At 44.0% G+C, this 13,041-nt stretch overlaps 1 protein-coding gene across 1 annotated transcript; it reads right to left on the bottom strand.

The window, feature by feature from the left end:
- Nucleotides 1–5,614: 5,614 nt before the first annotated feature.
- Nucleotides 5,615–11,816, bottom strand: LOC100872761 (uncharacterized). The gene is made up of 2 exons (XM_031915518.2): nt 11,614–11,816; nt 5,615–6,404 (listed from the first exon to the last, which is right to left on the bottom strand). The coding sequence occupies exons 1-2, from the start codon at nt 11,814–11,816 to the stop codon at nt 5,615–5,617; spliced, it is 993 nt and encodes a 330-aa protein (XP_031771378.1).
- Nucleotides 11,817–13,041: the final 1,225 nt, after the last annotated feature.

Genomic DNA, 13,041 nt, shown 5'->3' with positions numbered 1-13,041 from the left:
TCGCACCTAGTCCTAATATCGTTCTCCACGGATTCTCGGTTGCCTCGTTTAAGACCGATCCCTGTCACCCAGTTCCCAAGAGGAATATTAGACACGGCCTAGTTCGTACGTTGCCGTTCGAATATTTGTCCTGGCGAGAGATTTTTGAAATTTTTGAACATCGCACTTCGGAATATAACTTCTTACGAACGAATCATCATTATCCAATTAATTTCGAATTTATTCGAAAGCAAGAACGATATATATATATATATATATATATTGAGAAATATTTTAGAAACAGAAACACGTGTCTCTCTGTGCACGAGTATGAACAATCCTTTATGTATGTAGAGTTCATCAGATTATGATAGTTTAGATAAAAAGGGAAAGAGAGAGAGAGAGAGAGAGGTAGGAAAAAGGGGGACGAAGAAAAAGACACTGGCGCTATTAACAAACTTCTCACCCTCTTCCACCACGTTGCATCCTTCTCTCTCTCTCTCTCTCTCTCTCTCTCTCTCTCTCTCACCCTCTGTTTCATTGCATTTTATTATTCGCATAATCGGATCTGGTACGGCGATAGCGCCGGTGATTTCGGGTTTGTCTACGGTAACGCAGTTGTCGGTTCGACAATGCCATCCCTGAATGCCTCATTGTCTGCCGGGACCGACGCCCACTCAAAACTTCCACTCGCGCCATCGCCGCCCGTCATTTTCCGCAATCAAACGATTCGTGCGATGCGCCCGTGCACCCTCTCGCGCGCCTCTCCTACAAAAGCGCTTATATAATTGCGCACCGACGCAATTAAAAGTCTATCGACGTTGTGTCTTCTTTGCCCGTCCTCCTCGTTCCCTTTCGCGGATCGAACGAAAGAGTAAGAAGAATTCCTTGGGGGGGGAAAAAAATTTTTTTACTACAACGCGTGGAGGTAGGAATTTTTAGAAATTTCTTCACTATTTTCTGGTGTAAGTTTTTTTTTTTTATTGTATCGTGTACCTGATTCTTATATAATAAGGAAAGTTTTCGAATTATTATTAAAGAGAGTTATTCTTCAATTTTTCTTCTAGAGTTTGTTTCGACGAGTAATAAGAAAGTATATATATATATGTAAGGTTGGAAAGTAAACGTTTCAATATAATTTCTTTCCTGAGTCTTTCGATCGAATTGAAACGATACGCGTTTTTTTTAGGAAGACTGGTAAACTTTCTAATCCGACGAGTGAACAAAAATTTTTAAAAAATTGAACTAAAGCTAATTACACAATTTTTCTAAAACTATCTATCGTCTACGAGCACTACTCCAAATTCATTCCGCACTGTTTCTATACCGGAAGGAAGAACGTAGAGTTCCGACTTCCACAAGAAAAATCTATCGCTTCTTAGTGTTTCTCTTGTAGAGGCTGGGGATGGTCGTCTTCCAGTGTGCCAGAGTAGAAGTTTTCCACGGTGTCGTGCAAAGGGTGGAAGAGGGTGGATTGGGGCGTCGACTACTGGCTGGCCAAAGGAGTCTAGGCGCCTCTCCATTAGTATGCGCGGAAGTGCTGCTCGCTCGATTGTGGGAGGTATTGTCGGGGAAGAATGTCCTCGTTGCCGAGGCTCTGTACAGGCAGAGGCTGCCTTTGCCGTAAGGAGGCACGAATCCAAGTCAAATGTAATCACTTTCGAATCGGAACACCCACCGCGCATTTCGAATCTACGTCGGTTCTTCGAGGCTTCCGGTCGTTCCCCGTGCTCTTCTTCGGACTTTAACAGTCGACGATTTCGCCAGAAATTATTCTCCTCTTTGTATTTTTCCTATTATTGCACCCCCCTTCAAGGATCGTAAAGGAAAGAATAATTTATGAAAATTTTATACGCGAATGATAACTTCTTCTTTGATTCGTGTTACACTTTATGATGTAAATGTAAATTCGAGCAGCGTGAAATTATAAAATTTGCTCAAGTGTAATGCAACAATTGTATGAAAAAAGAAAAAGAATGTAAAATGAGCTCCTTTATATTTTTACAGTAATTGTTAATATTTTACGATATATCGTAAAACTTAGTTATAACACTTAATTATAAACGAATAGAAACAATACTGGTTGGATAAAATTCTATTCAAAAGTAAGGAACGAGGTGAAAAGTGGAAAAAGGGATCGTTTTTCCTCTTTCTCCGGGGGCAAGCGAAGAATTATGGAACAGTGGTGGGATTCGCCGGCGCGAACAGAGAACGTTCTCTGGCTCTCCATTCTCCTGTTATCTTGCCACGAAGAAAGCGTGATTGCCTTTATGGGGGAAGAAAGGGTCCTTCGCGGTGGCGATAATGTCCTCGCGGCGACGGTGGAGGCGTCGCTATCAGAAATAAAACACGACGCAACGGAGGGGTGGGTCGAGGGTCGAAGGGGAGGCGTGGAGGTTACTCCTTCTCAGATTTTCCCCTACCGATTCCTTCTCCTTCGTGTAACCTCCGATTAGTTGTACGAATACGTGGAGGAGATACGTGGTGGAGAGATGGGTTTCTTCTGATCGATCCCGTGCTTCTGTGTCAAGGACCAGCTCACGTACGAATGGTCTGTGTTGGGCGAGGATCGCCATTCTAATTGTAAATAAATAAAGTAAAGAGAGTATATATATATATACGTATATATAAAGTAACTTGGAGGATGGAACAAATTTCTCACTTGTGATAAAATTAAACGATCCTGGTTGAAGAAGATGGAGAATATGGGGATCGTGGAGATGATTATTAATAATAAAAAAAGATACAGAAGAAACGAGAAATTCGTATCGTTTGCGAAATATTTTTTAAAAAAAATTTGAAATTTCGATGCTGGAAAAACATTTTACACACCGTTACACAAATGAAACAACGAGCTTCGATTAAGATTCAATTTATTTACAAACGCGTTATGTTACAGCAAATAATTAACAATGATGATTACGTCGTCGTAATTTCAGCGACATGATTAATGGAAAACTCGAGTCGAGCTACACGAATCGCTACACTCCGTTTCCTTTCTCTCTCGTTTGCAACGTTTGGTAGAAATAAAACGTGTGGTAGCCGAGGAACAGTACGTGTAATATCGAAGAAGATACGTTTTTCTATATATCCGTTTACAGATACGCTTTACATTATATTTCTTTTTTTTTTTTTTTTTTTTTGTATTTTTTTTTCATCGTCCATTCGTTCTACAATCGTTACGATATTTTTTTTTCTTCTTTTTTTTTTTTTTATTTTAAACTGTATACAATTTCTAGATACGGGAGGTGAAAAGTATGCCAGGGAGGGAGAATTAGTTTCCATTCTGATCGGTAGTGAGGCTCGATCGTCGCCGGTTGATATCGAAAAATTTTGCCCACGAAAAATACGTGCCTCGCGCGGCAAAACAAGTGTATAAAATTTCGAATATACGGTTGCGCGTCGATTGCGAAAAATCAGCTGCAATAAAACTGCGAGGAACGAAGAGGGTGAGGAGGGGAGGGGAGGGGAGAGTGCGAACGAATTCAACAATCCGTGGACAGAATGGCGCGTCTGCAAACAATTTGCTCGAATTGAACGTTTTATTATTACCGGCCAATCGTTTAAAGCTTCACAGTAACAAATTACAGATTCGCATATTTCTCTACTATTCCAGAAAAAAAAAAAAAATCTTGCATTCTATTTTTCATTCTGCCGCGTGTATTTTTTTTTTTTTTTTTTTTTTCCGTATAAGGTGATTATGAGAGAGATACGACAAGTTAAATCGATAATATTTTTTTTTTTTTTTAAACAGATTTCAAAGAGAGTGCACACTTAAAGATTATCGTGAAATTTTGTCTCGAACTCGATAACTTTTAAGAGTTAGAATGCCCCGATCGAAATCAATTTTACCTTTACCGTTTGATAAAATATTATATACAAATTTCTTGTATAGATAGAACTCTTTTCGAAACGAATCCATTCGAACAAGAATTCTTCCCACCAATTGCTCAGATTATAACTCAGTTGAAGAGGAATTCTCAATCAAGTAATCGTTTCGCGAACGAAAATGCAAAATATAAAATATTCAATTGATTCTATTATTCCAAATAATACAATCTCAATTAGAATTCGTAATAATTTTACGAATTATTAAAAAAAAATTTCATTCCAAAAAGAGTTCCACCGTATTAATTTTCTTCAACGAAAAAAGGAAAGGGGGAAAAAAAAAAAGAAAACAAAACAACAACAATAACAAAACCATGAACAACGCAGGAAAAAACTTTTATCACGGATATCACAAGATTTCTTCGCGAAAGCACGAAAAAAATAATCGAACACGATGATGATTCATCGTATTCGCTCTCCTCTCTCTCTCTCTCTCCCTCACAATCGTCGCGCGTCCACGATCCACCAATTACAACGCGATGTAACAAGCACACAAGTGTGTATGTAACGAAAAGCAAGCGACAAAGGGAAATCTATAAAAAAAAAAAAAAAAAAAATAAAAAAAGAAAGAGAGAACGTTTTGAAATATCGTGGAGAGAGTTGCAGTATCGATGCGCGACGCAATAAAATCATCTCGCGAGGGGGTGGTATAACGCGTATACAGGCCCGCATCTACGTTAGCATTCAGAAACGGTTGGCTTATTTCGCATGGCCGCGCCCCAAAGAAGAGATTTGCCTCCACTCGAAGAGGGGTTTTATTTTTTTTCTTTCTTTTTTCTCCCTCTCTCTCTGTCTCCTACCTCTCGTACGGGGCTCTTTTCTGTCCTCCCTGTGGCTCGCTTTGGCTCGCGTGCGCGGTAATATGTGCCACGGAGAGGGTTGGTTATCTCATCAAAATTGGACTCTTCTCTTGCATCCCTGTACACGCTTTGCCGGAAAAGACCCTTTCGCCGCTCGCTCATTCTCTCTCTCTTTTTCTCTCTCTTTGTAGGATTCCGGCCGTGGCGAGTTATCGATTCGGCTTTGCGGTATCCACCGCCGGATACGTGTTTCGCGAATTTTCCTTCCGAAACGAATTTTTCTTTTCGTTCGACACCATTTTTTTTTTGGAATTCCACCGCGAAGAAGAAAGCTGGAAAGGGCGTTCGATCAGGACGCACGCTCGACTTCCGATGGAAGAAGGCTCACCAGGACCGAAGCTTGTCGAGTTCACTCGACACTTGCGATTCCTCCTCCTCCTCCTCCTCCTCCTCCTCCTTGTTATTTATGTACAATCGTAAAAAACGGGACGCGCTAAGTAGGCTGCTCGAATTATCACACAACGCAACAGGTTACGAAACGATCGACGATTGTTCTCTAGTTTCCCCGGATTCTGAAAACTTGTAAACTCATGCGAGAGTCACTTCATCCACGATCATTATCCACGATTGAATCTCGCGTTATGTACACGAATGTCCGCCCAGCATCCCTTCACGAGTCGTAATTCAAATTTCCTTCCGACATTCGACGATCACTGTACATTCCCGATATGGATGCTCCTCGATCTGGCCAAGGACAAGGAATTCCTTTGCTGTTCCTCCTGCTGGAACTGGACCTCGTCCTCTTTGGCCGGCGCGTTCAAGTTGGTGACGGTCGCCTGGGGGATGGGCGAGAGCATCGGCGGCACCCTCCACCAGTCGGTGCTGGGCCATCCAGGTGGTACCAGGTTCCCCCGGAAGTTTAAGTCCGGGAGAACCGGAAGCGGTCTTCATATGACGTGGCCACGATGCTGGCTGCCCAAGTTCGTGCTGGACGACGTTAAATTTTGGACCGAGAACGCGCTCTCCACCTTCGTCGTGGTCGTCGTCGTGGTCGTCGACGCGGTAGTCGTAGGCGCGGTGTTACCTATCTTCTCGTTTTGATCGGCGAGGGAGGAGGAAGAGGACGAGGAGAATCGATCCTGCGATCTGTCCTCCTGATGCCTGTCCACCGACGACGAGAAACCGTCCTCTTCCAATTTTCTGTATCGCGCCTCTTCCCTGCTCGAATCCGAGGGAAAAGCATCGTCTTCCGGTTTGCCAGGGCTTGGGAACGGCCTTTCGTCCAATTTGGCGGGCAGGTAAGGCCTCTTCGGCTCTTTGGGCGGACTCGGGCATCCGCAGTTGGGCTGGAGACAGGTCGCCGTCGATAAACCGGGCCAGGACATGGCCTGGTGGCTGGAGTAGAAGGTGCCACCTCCGTAGAGAGCTTGGAGGGCGAGATCAGCGGCCAGTTTCCCGCCGTTGAATTCTTCTCCCAATTTGTGTTGAATGGGGTAGAGAGGATACGGAAATGGCGGGAAGAAACGGGGAATCTTGAGATCCTCGTGGCTCATCAACGTGTGGTGCGACGGGGGCGCCAAAGGTGGCAGGAGGCTTCTCGATATGTTGCCCAGGGATTCACCCGAGGACATCAACGGTGATATCGAGAAGCCGAATTTGTTCTCCTTCTTCACCAAGGATTTCGGCTTCCTGCGGGGCCTGTACTTGTAATCTGGATGCTCCTTCATGTGGAGGGCTCTGAAACGAGAATATTTATTTTTTTTTTTTATTCGAATCGACAGATTAACACGAAATATTCGATATTAGGATTGAATCAATCTTTCTTGAGCGAAATTTTCGATATTCCAGTAGTCGCTGTAAATCTATCTAAATCTGGTTCTTGCAGCGTTCAGAAGGGTCTTGATTTGTCTTCGAGCGATTCAGGGGTGGCCTAATCGAATAATTTTGGCATGCGACAGTAGTTTTCCGAGGGGATCGTGATCTCCGCTACACGTTGGATGGGAACGAAAATGCAAGAATCGTGGAAGAAGAATTCTCTCGATTTTCATTCGATTACGCGCACATACTTAAACGATCCTGAAACTCCCTGAAGAATTTGAACGAACGAATCACCCACTCGATCAAAAAATAAATTTTCTTCCATGCTGGAGGAGCGAAAAAGTATATCTTTGGACATACATAGACAATGATCTACCCGCGTCCTATCTACCTTCGATAATCCAACGGTGTCTCGTTATCGCGCGAAGAATCGCGCGAGACGAGACGAGACAGTGGAGAATTCGGTAAACTTTGCTCTCGACACCGTTATCCGGCACACAAAGGGACGTATTATCGTGGCACATCAGGATACACGATACGGGGCACCATGGGTATATTTGTGGTAAAATATCTTGTACACACACACACACACACACACACACCGTCTCGAGGCGCGGTCGACGCGTTTTGTGTCGAGGGGGGGAGAGGCGGGGAGGACTCGAGAGAGGGGAAGGGAGGAGAGAGTCAGAGTATCTCGTCGGTATCTTGGTCGCATAATACTCCATTATGTACCCAAGAGGCGCACAAACGCAGTCCTTATTTATGCTTCGCCTCGTGGAGATAAAAGAAAAGCGGGCGAGATAGGTGTTTCACGGGCGGGAAACCAACTTTTTTGTGTAGAGGTGGGCGGGCGTTTCGCGACCGGGATGCCACGCACAATGCTCGAATTACTTAGTCTCGTTGTCTCGTCGAGAGGGATTATATTTTCCCTTCGATTTCTATTCGCCTCCTCGATTAATAATAGTCGGTTTCGGTAGCGTGGCGAGGGTGTAGCACACGATGCTCGTTAACCGATTATGGGGTTGAAGTGTTATTTCACGAGATCGGGGGTATCGGTGTTGAATTAATGCGAAAGTATTAGATTTAGATGCATTCGATGTTTCGAACGAAGTATGCGTGAATACTACTTTCTCTTTTGCTACAGAACTTTATTATTATCTTTATATCTTCTCGCTCATTGCTTACATCGTCAAAATTTTCGAGGAATGATTTTTCGAATAAGAAATTCGCACGTACAAAATGAAAATAGAATTATTTCAATTGTAAAATTTGTAACGAGTAATTCATTGGATATTTAATTATATGCTTCTACCAAACATGTCAAAATAAATATAAAAATACCAAAAAATTCCGCATGCTACAATGCTACGATAAAGTGTGCAATAAGCTACAAAAAAAGAAAGAAAAAAGGAAACCATCGTCATCTTATTCCATCTTTCGAGACGACGTGCATTCTCGGATAAAAGAAACGGCAACGGTAAAAATTTGGCGGAGAAAATCGTCGATTCGAAAACTCGAGGGGGGGGGGGGAAAGGGAAGGAGAGGAGGGAGGGAGAATTTTCCAGCTCGAACGAAATCCAAAATTTCGGTTGCTCGCGGCGAGAGTGACGCAGCGGAATAATAATTCCGGGACAATGTGTTCCGGCAGATAGCACAAAGCGTAAATCAGCATAAACATCGGTAAAGCCCCGCCGACAATAATTCAGCATAAATGCATAAACATCGGGCGTAATCTTTACAATTCGCTGGGAGCCCTCCACCACCACAATCGCGGCGGCCGTGCACACGAACACGGGACGCGTTTTGGTAGAAACGCGTTTCACCAGCGCCATACCACTTCCAACGGCGCGATAAACAACGCGTTATATCATATCGGTGAACATAAGCCGCGCGGTAGTCGAGCACGCGGCCGCAAACAAGAAACAATAACAATTAGTCACGATTGTCTGCCGGCGGGTACGCGAGAATGTCGTTAATGTAAACGATTCGTCATAAATGTGATTGTGCTCCGCGAACGACGACGCTTTCTCGATGTCGGTCTTCCCGATCCGCGTAACCGAATATTCGTTAATAACCATCTGATCGATCATTGTTCGCCATTGTGTGCAGTGTTTTTACAACGAATAATTGCAAGATTCTGTGCGCGTGTGTGTTGTGTTGCGTATTTAAAAAATTTTCGTCAAGGAGGTGATTTCGTTAACGGTATTGGGAGATTGGGTATCGAAATATCGCGTATTTCGTCTTGTTGATTCTTAATTGGATTCGTTATCGTTGAGCGGAACGCGAGTTTTTAGAACGCAATACCAGAATTTTCGTAAGCGTGGTGCGCGTTGAAATTTTAAACGAAAAGTTGAATCAAATTTTCTTCAACAATAACACAATCTCGATAAAGTCGATTAATTTTATAATAATAAACTTTGATTGAAACCACCTTCTCCCAAACCACCTTTTTGCCTCGCCTCACCTTACACCTTACGCACCAGATTGATTCCGAATGTTGGCGTCACCCTTGGATGCACTGGCATTTTCCTTCCCTCTCTAGTTTTCCTCTGGCTTCCTCGGGAATGGGGTATACGCCGGTAGGAAATTCACGGGAGGAGGAAAAGAGGGTCGAGGAGGAGGGAGTCGGCAGGACAGGGAGCAGCAGTGGCAGCGGCACAGCCAACGGGCGGGCGAGGGGGGAGGGAGGCTAGGGGCCGGCAGAGGAGCCGCGCAAATCCTTTTAAATCCACACAATTGCGACAATGGGGCTTTATTTGTTATCTCGGGGGCCACATTGTGAGTCGCCGTGAACGAACGGACAGATTACGTCGGGCCAGTGACGGCTTGGCTCGAAGGGAACCCGTTCCCTAGCGGGAGCGTGAGGGCTCGAAAGGGAACGACTTTTATCGGGCCCTCTCCCCTTTATTTTACGACCGTTTCCCGGACCCGGTTACCAGAGTCGTCAGCGACGCTGCCAGAAAAGCGGATTCGCCGTTACACGTCTCTGCCTCGAAATTTCCCTCCCCACCTTCCATTTCCCTCCGTCCCTTCGTATCCTCGAGGATACGCTCTCCTCGGGACGAATATCGAGGCTTGATGTCGAGGTTTTCGAATTTTTTGAATTTTTTTTTTTTTTTCCTCACCGATTTAACTATATTATTACGCTTATGGGACGGAAGAATGATTTCTCGGGGGAAAAGGAAACTTCGTATCGTGAGATACGAAAAATTCGTTTGTATACGAGAGAGAGAGAGAGAGAGAGAGAGAGAGATAAGATTGTATTTTTGTTTCTTAATTTCTTTTTTTTCTTTCTTTTTTTTTTTTTTTTTTTGAATTCACAGGTAGATCCGTTTCGAGAGGAGAGGAACAATCGGGTATAATTATAGAGCAAGGGGAACAATATCGGTCCATTTTTGAAAAATATTTGAACAATATGTATGTTCAGACGGGACAATATTTTTCGTCTGGCGATCGAAAAAAAGCAATAGAAAAAAAAAAAAAAAGGAAAAAAAGGAATCGAATCACCTGGTGACACGGACGGACCTTGCGCCACTGCGAAACTTCGTAATTCCTTTTATTCGATCACGGCCACGGAGAGAAAAGAGGATTCCGTGTTACATTCCGTCGATGAAATTCGAGACCGATCGATCCTTCTCTTTCGTCCACTTTTTCTACATTTTATCTAACCCCTTTCCCTCCCCTCCTTTTTCGAAACCGATCTAGAAAAATAAAAAGATAGGATACGCGGATACTTGACGGATTGGACGAAGAGAGAGAGAGAGAGAGAGAGAGAGAGAGAGAGAGAGAGAGAAGCGATTTTATTATTCTATTATTTATTTTACGAGCTTCATCGTCGCCGCGGCCGATTTCGCGAGTTTATATTCAACCCTCTCCTATCAATTCGCTATTCCGACAATTTTTGCTTTGAAAAATGCCGTGATAGAGCTCGATTCTGTCATCAACAATTCCCGCCCATCGTACTTTTAAATTAATCCTCCTTTCAACGTGTTCCCCCGCCTCCCTTGTATTTCACCCTTATTGTTTTTTAACTGAATCGCTTTTATCTCTCTCGTTCTTTATTGTTTTTCCCAAGCCTTAATACCTCCGTTAATGCTAGAAATTTATATCGAGAATTTAGAGGAATGTTTTTTTAAAAAGCTTAGCTTAGCTTCTAAATTATACCGTAATACCTTTATAATTTTTGCCTTTTAGTTTCTCGTTGGTGGTCAGTTTAGCGTGTTTAAATTATTTCGAATTATTCTTTTTTATTTTAAATTCAAATGTATTTAAATCATGGCAATTTTAATAAGACCATTACGCGCGTAATTAATTTACCATTAATTAAACCAGAGAATGAAAAGTTATTCTAAATTATTAAATATACATTTTTTTTTCCTTTTTTTTTTTTTTTTTTTTTTACCAACATTTAATTTACCGTCCAAAGTAGTTTCGTAGTAATAAATTATTCACTACGCTTAAGATGTTCAGAATAAATCTTCTCCAGGATAATAAATTTAAAGTAGCAATCTCTTCCTCGTTAATCTCCTCGAAGAATGAAACAAATACGATAAAAATATCGTATATTCGATCGTGAAGTTTCTCTCGAGACCTGTTCATCGGTTACAGCGCGGGCTAAATAAACTCATAACAATGATTAAATATTCAGGGTCGGTAATAAAGAGGCTGTCCCCTCCACCTCCATAAATACCACTTCGTTCACCCTATTCCACCCCTTGGCTTAGCGCAGCACGCCCTTAGCTTTAGCAACAATGTACCGTATTATGAACTACGCGGGGTCCCTCCCCCCCCCTCCCCCTTCCACGTTTTTCATCTCCACCCTTCACGGTTATTGCAGATACGCCTCGATGCGATAATTTCTCTCGGCCACTCGTGACTAAAGAGCAATTAGCACGCGGGAGAGAAAAAAAATCCTTGGCTTGATTGATCGGAAACGATAAACGGAAGGGAAGAAATTTCGATTATTCTATTTTTGAACTCTTGAATGAAAATTCGAACTTTTGAAATTTAAAACTCATTATAATTTTTAATTTCGATTCGAGGTGATTAAATTAAGATATCATTCGTTCAAGAAGAGATCGATCGAGGTAAGGCGAGTTATTATTTACTTTTAAAGTGAAATTCTTACCTTAACCTTTTAGCCTCGTCGATGAAAGGCCGCTTCTCGCTCTCGCTGAGCAGTTTCCATTCGGCGCCAAGCCTCTTCGAAATCTCGGAATTATGCATCTTGGGATTTTCCTGGGCCATTTTCCGTCGCTGCCCTCGTGACCACACCATAAACGCGTTCATCGGACGCTTGATGTGCTCGTTATGCAACGTTTTCGACGACATCTCGACCGCTACTCTTCCAATCTCTCACGATCCTCTCAATCGACCCCCTCTTACTGGACCCCCCGTCTAATTACTATCTTTCGTAGGTGTCATGGTTTCGCATTCTTTTTCGCAACAATTTCTTATTTCACCTCGTGCTCGTGTATCGTGCCGTCATCGTCAAAATCGTCGAAACGATCGCGTATCTCGACGAAAATACCGCTCGACGCATCTTCCTCCACCCTCCCCGTTCGATCACGTGGCCCGGTCAAAGTCAACAATTTGCACACGCCCCCCCTCTCTCTCCCTCCTTCCACCATTCAATCCTCGAACGAACAAAGGAAAGAAACAATTCGCGAAGAATTTCTCCTCGAAATTTTTTTCTTTTTTCGAAAATTCACTCACCCCTTCCCTCCCTTCAAAACTCACACGAAGGTATTATTAATCTTCCGATCATCCTCCTCGTCCCGTCAATCTCACTCACAGTCATCATCCTTCAACGTCAATTCCTCCTCGCTTCTTCCTCCAAACCGTTCGAGCAGAACCTTCTCCCTCCTCCCTTCGAGGCCCTCTTCCATTCTCTCCTTCCGATCCCCTCGATCAGAATCGTCCAGTTCCAGCTGTGGTGCAACACGGATGGAGCACGGGCGAAGAGGCACAGGAGCACCGCCGCGGTGTGAGAAGCTGTGTGATTGATACCGTGGCGAGGACTGGCAAGGATCCGTCAGGACCCTCTCTGACGTCGAGTCTGGGACGCAGGGAGGAGGAATCGGGAGCGCGGCGAGTCCCGTGGGAGACGCGGGGAGACAAGGATCGGCCAACCAGGGATGTTTCTCCTCTCCCACCACGTTCCACGGCTAATGGACACCCACGATTGGCTCCCCCGTCGACATGGCGGACGGTGGATACAGCCGCGTTCAACAGGTGGAGGTGTGCTGTCTCCCCGTCCCTTTTCCACCACGGCCCTTCCCCCTCTCTCTCTCTCTCTCGCTCTCGCGCGCGCCCATCGCAGCCAGGCACTGCGTCGTCTGTCGCCCGGATTATCGTAACTGTCGCTTTTCTTTTCCTCTTCTCGATCTTCTGGTCAACTCGCGTCCGGCCGACATTGAGACAATGTCGGGGCCGGAATTGATTCTCATCTCCATGGACGCGTAAGTGGAACAGGTCTGCCACGGGGCGGACGTATCCTGGACGAATTCTGGAACAGGAGGAATTCGAGGGAATGGTATTAAAAAAAATATGATAT

This window comes from Apis florea, unplaced genomic scaffold (assembly GCF_048593485.1).
Source record: "Apis florea isolate Af1SG1 unplaced genomic scaffold, ASM4859348v1 contig_3811_pilon, whole genome shotgun sequence".
In the NCBI taxonomy this organism is placed as follows: domain Eukaryota; kingdom Metazoa; phylum Arthropoda; class Insecta; order Hymenoptera; family Apidae; genus Apis; species Apis florea.
Note: the sequence above shows the minus strand (reverse complement) of the source record. Positions and strands in the feature narration are given on the sequence as shown.

Excerpts from the sequence above, each read along its gene's own strand:
- LOC100872761 (XM_031915518.2), bottom strand. The coding sequence starts at position 11,816 with ATGTCGTCGAAAACGTTGCATAACGAGCACATCAAGCGTCCGATGAAC. Across the intron at positions 6,405-11,613 it reads GACGAGGCTAAAAGGTTAAG|AGCCCTCCACATGAAGGAGC; the intron begins GTAAGAATTTCA and ends TTCTCGTTTCAG.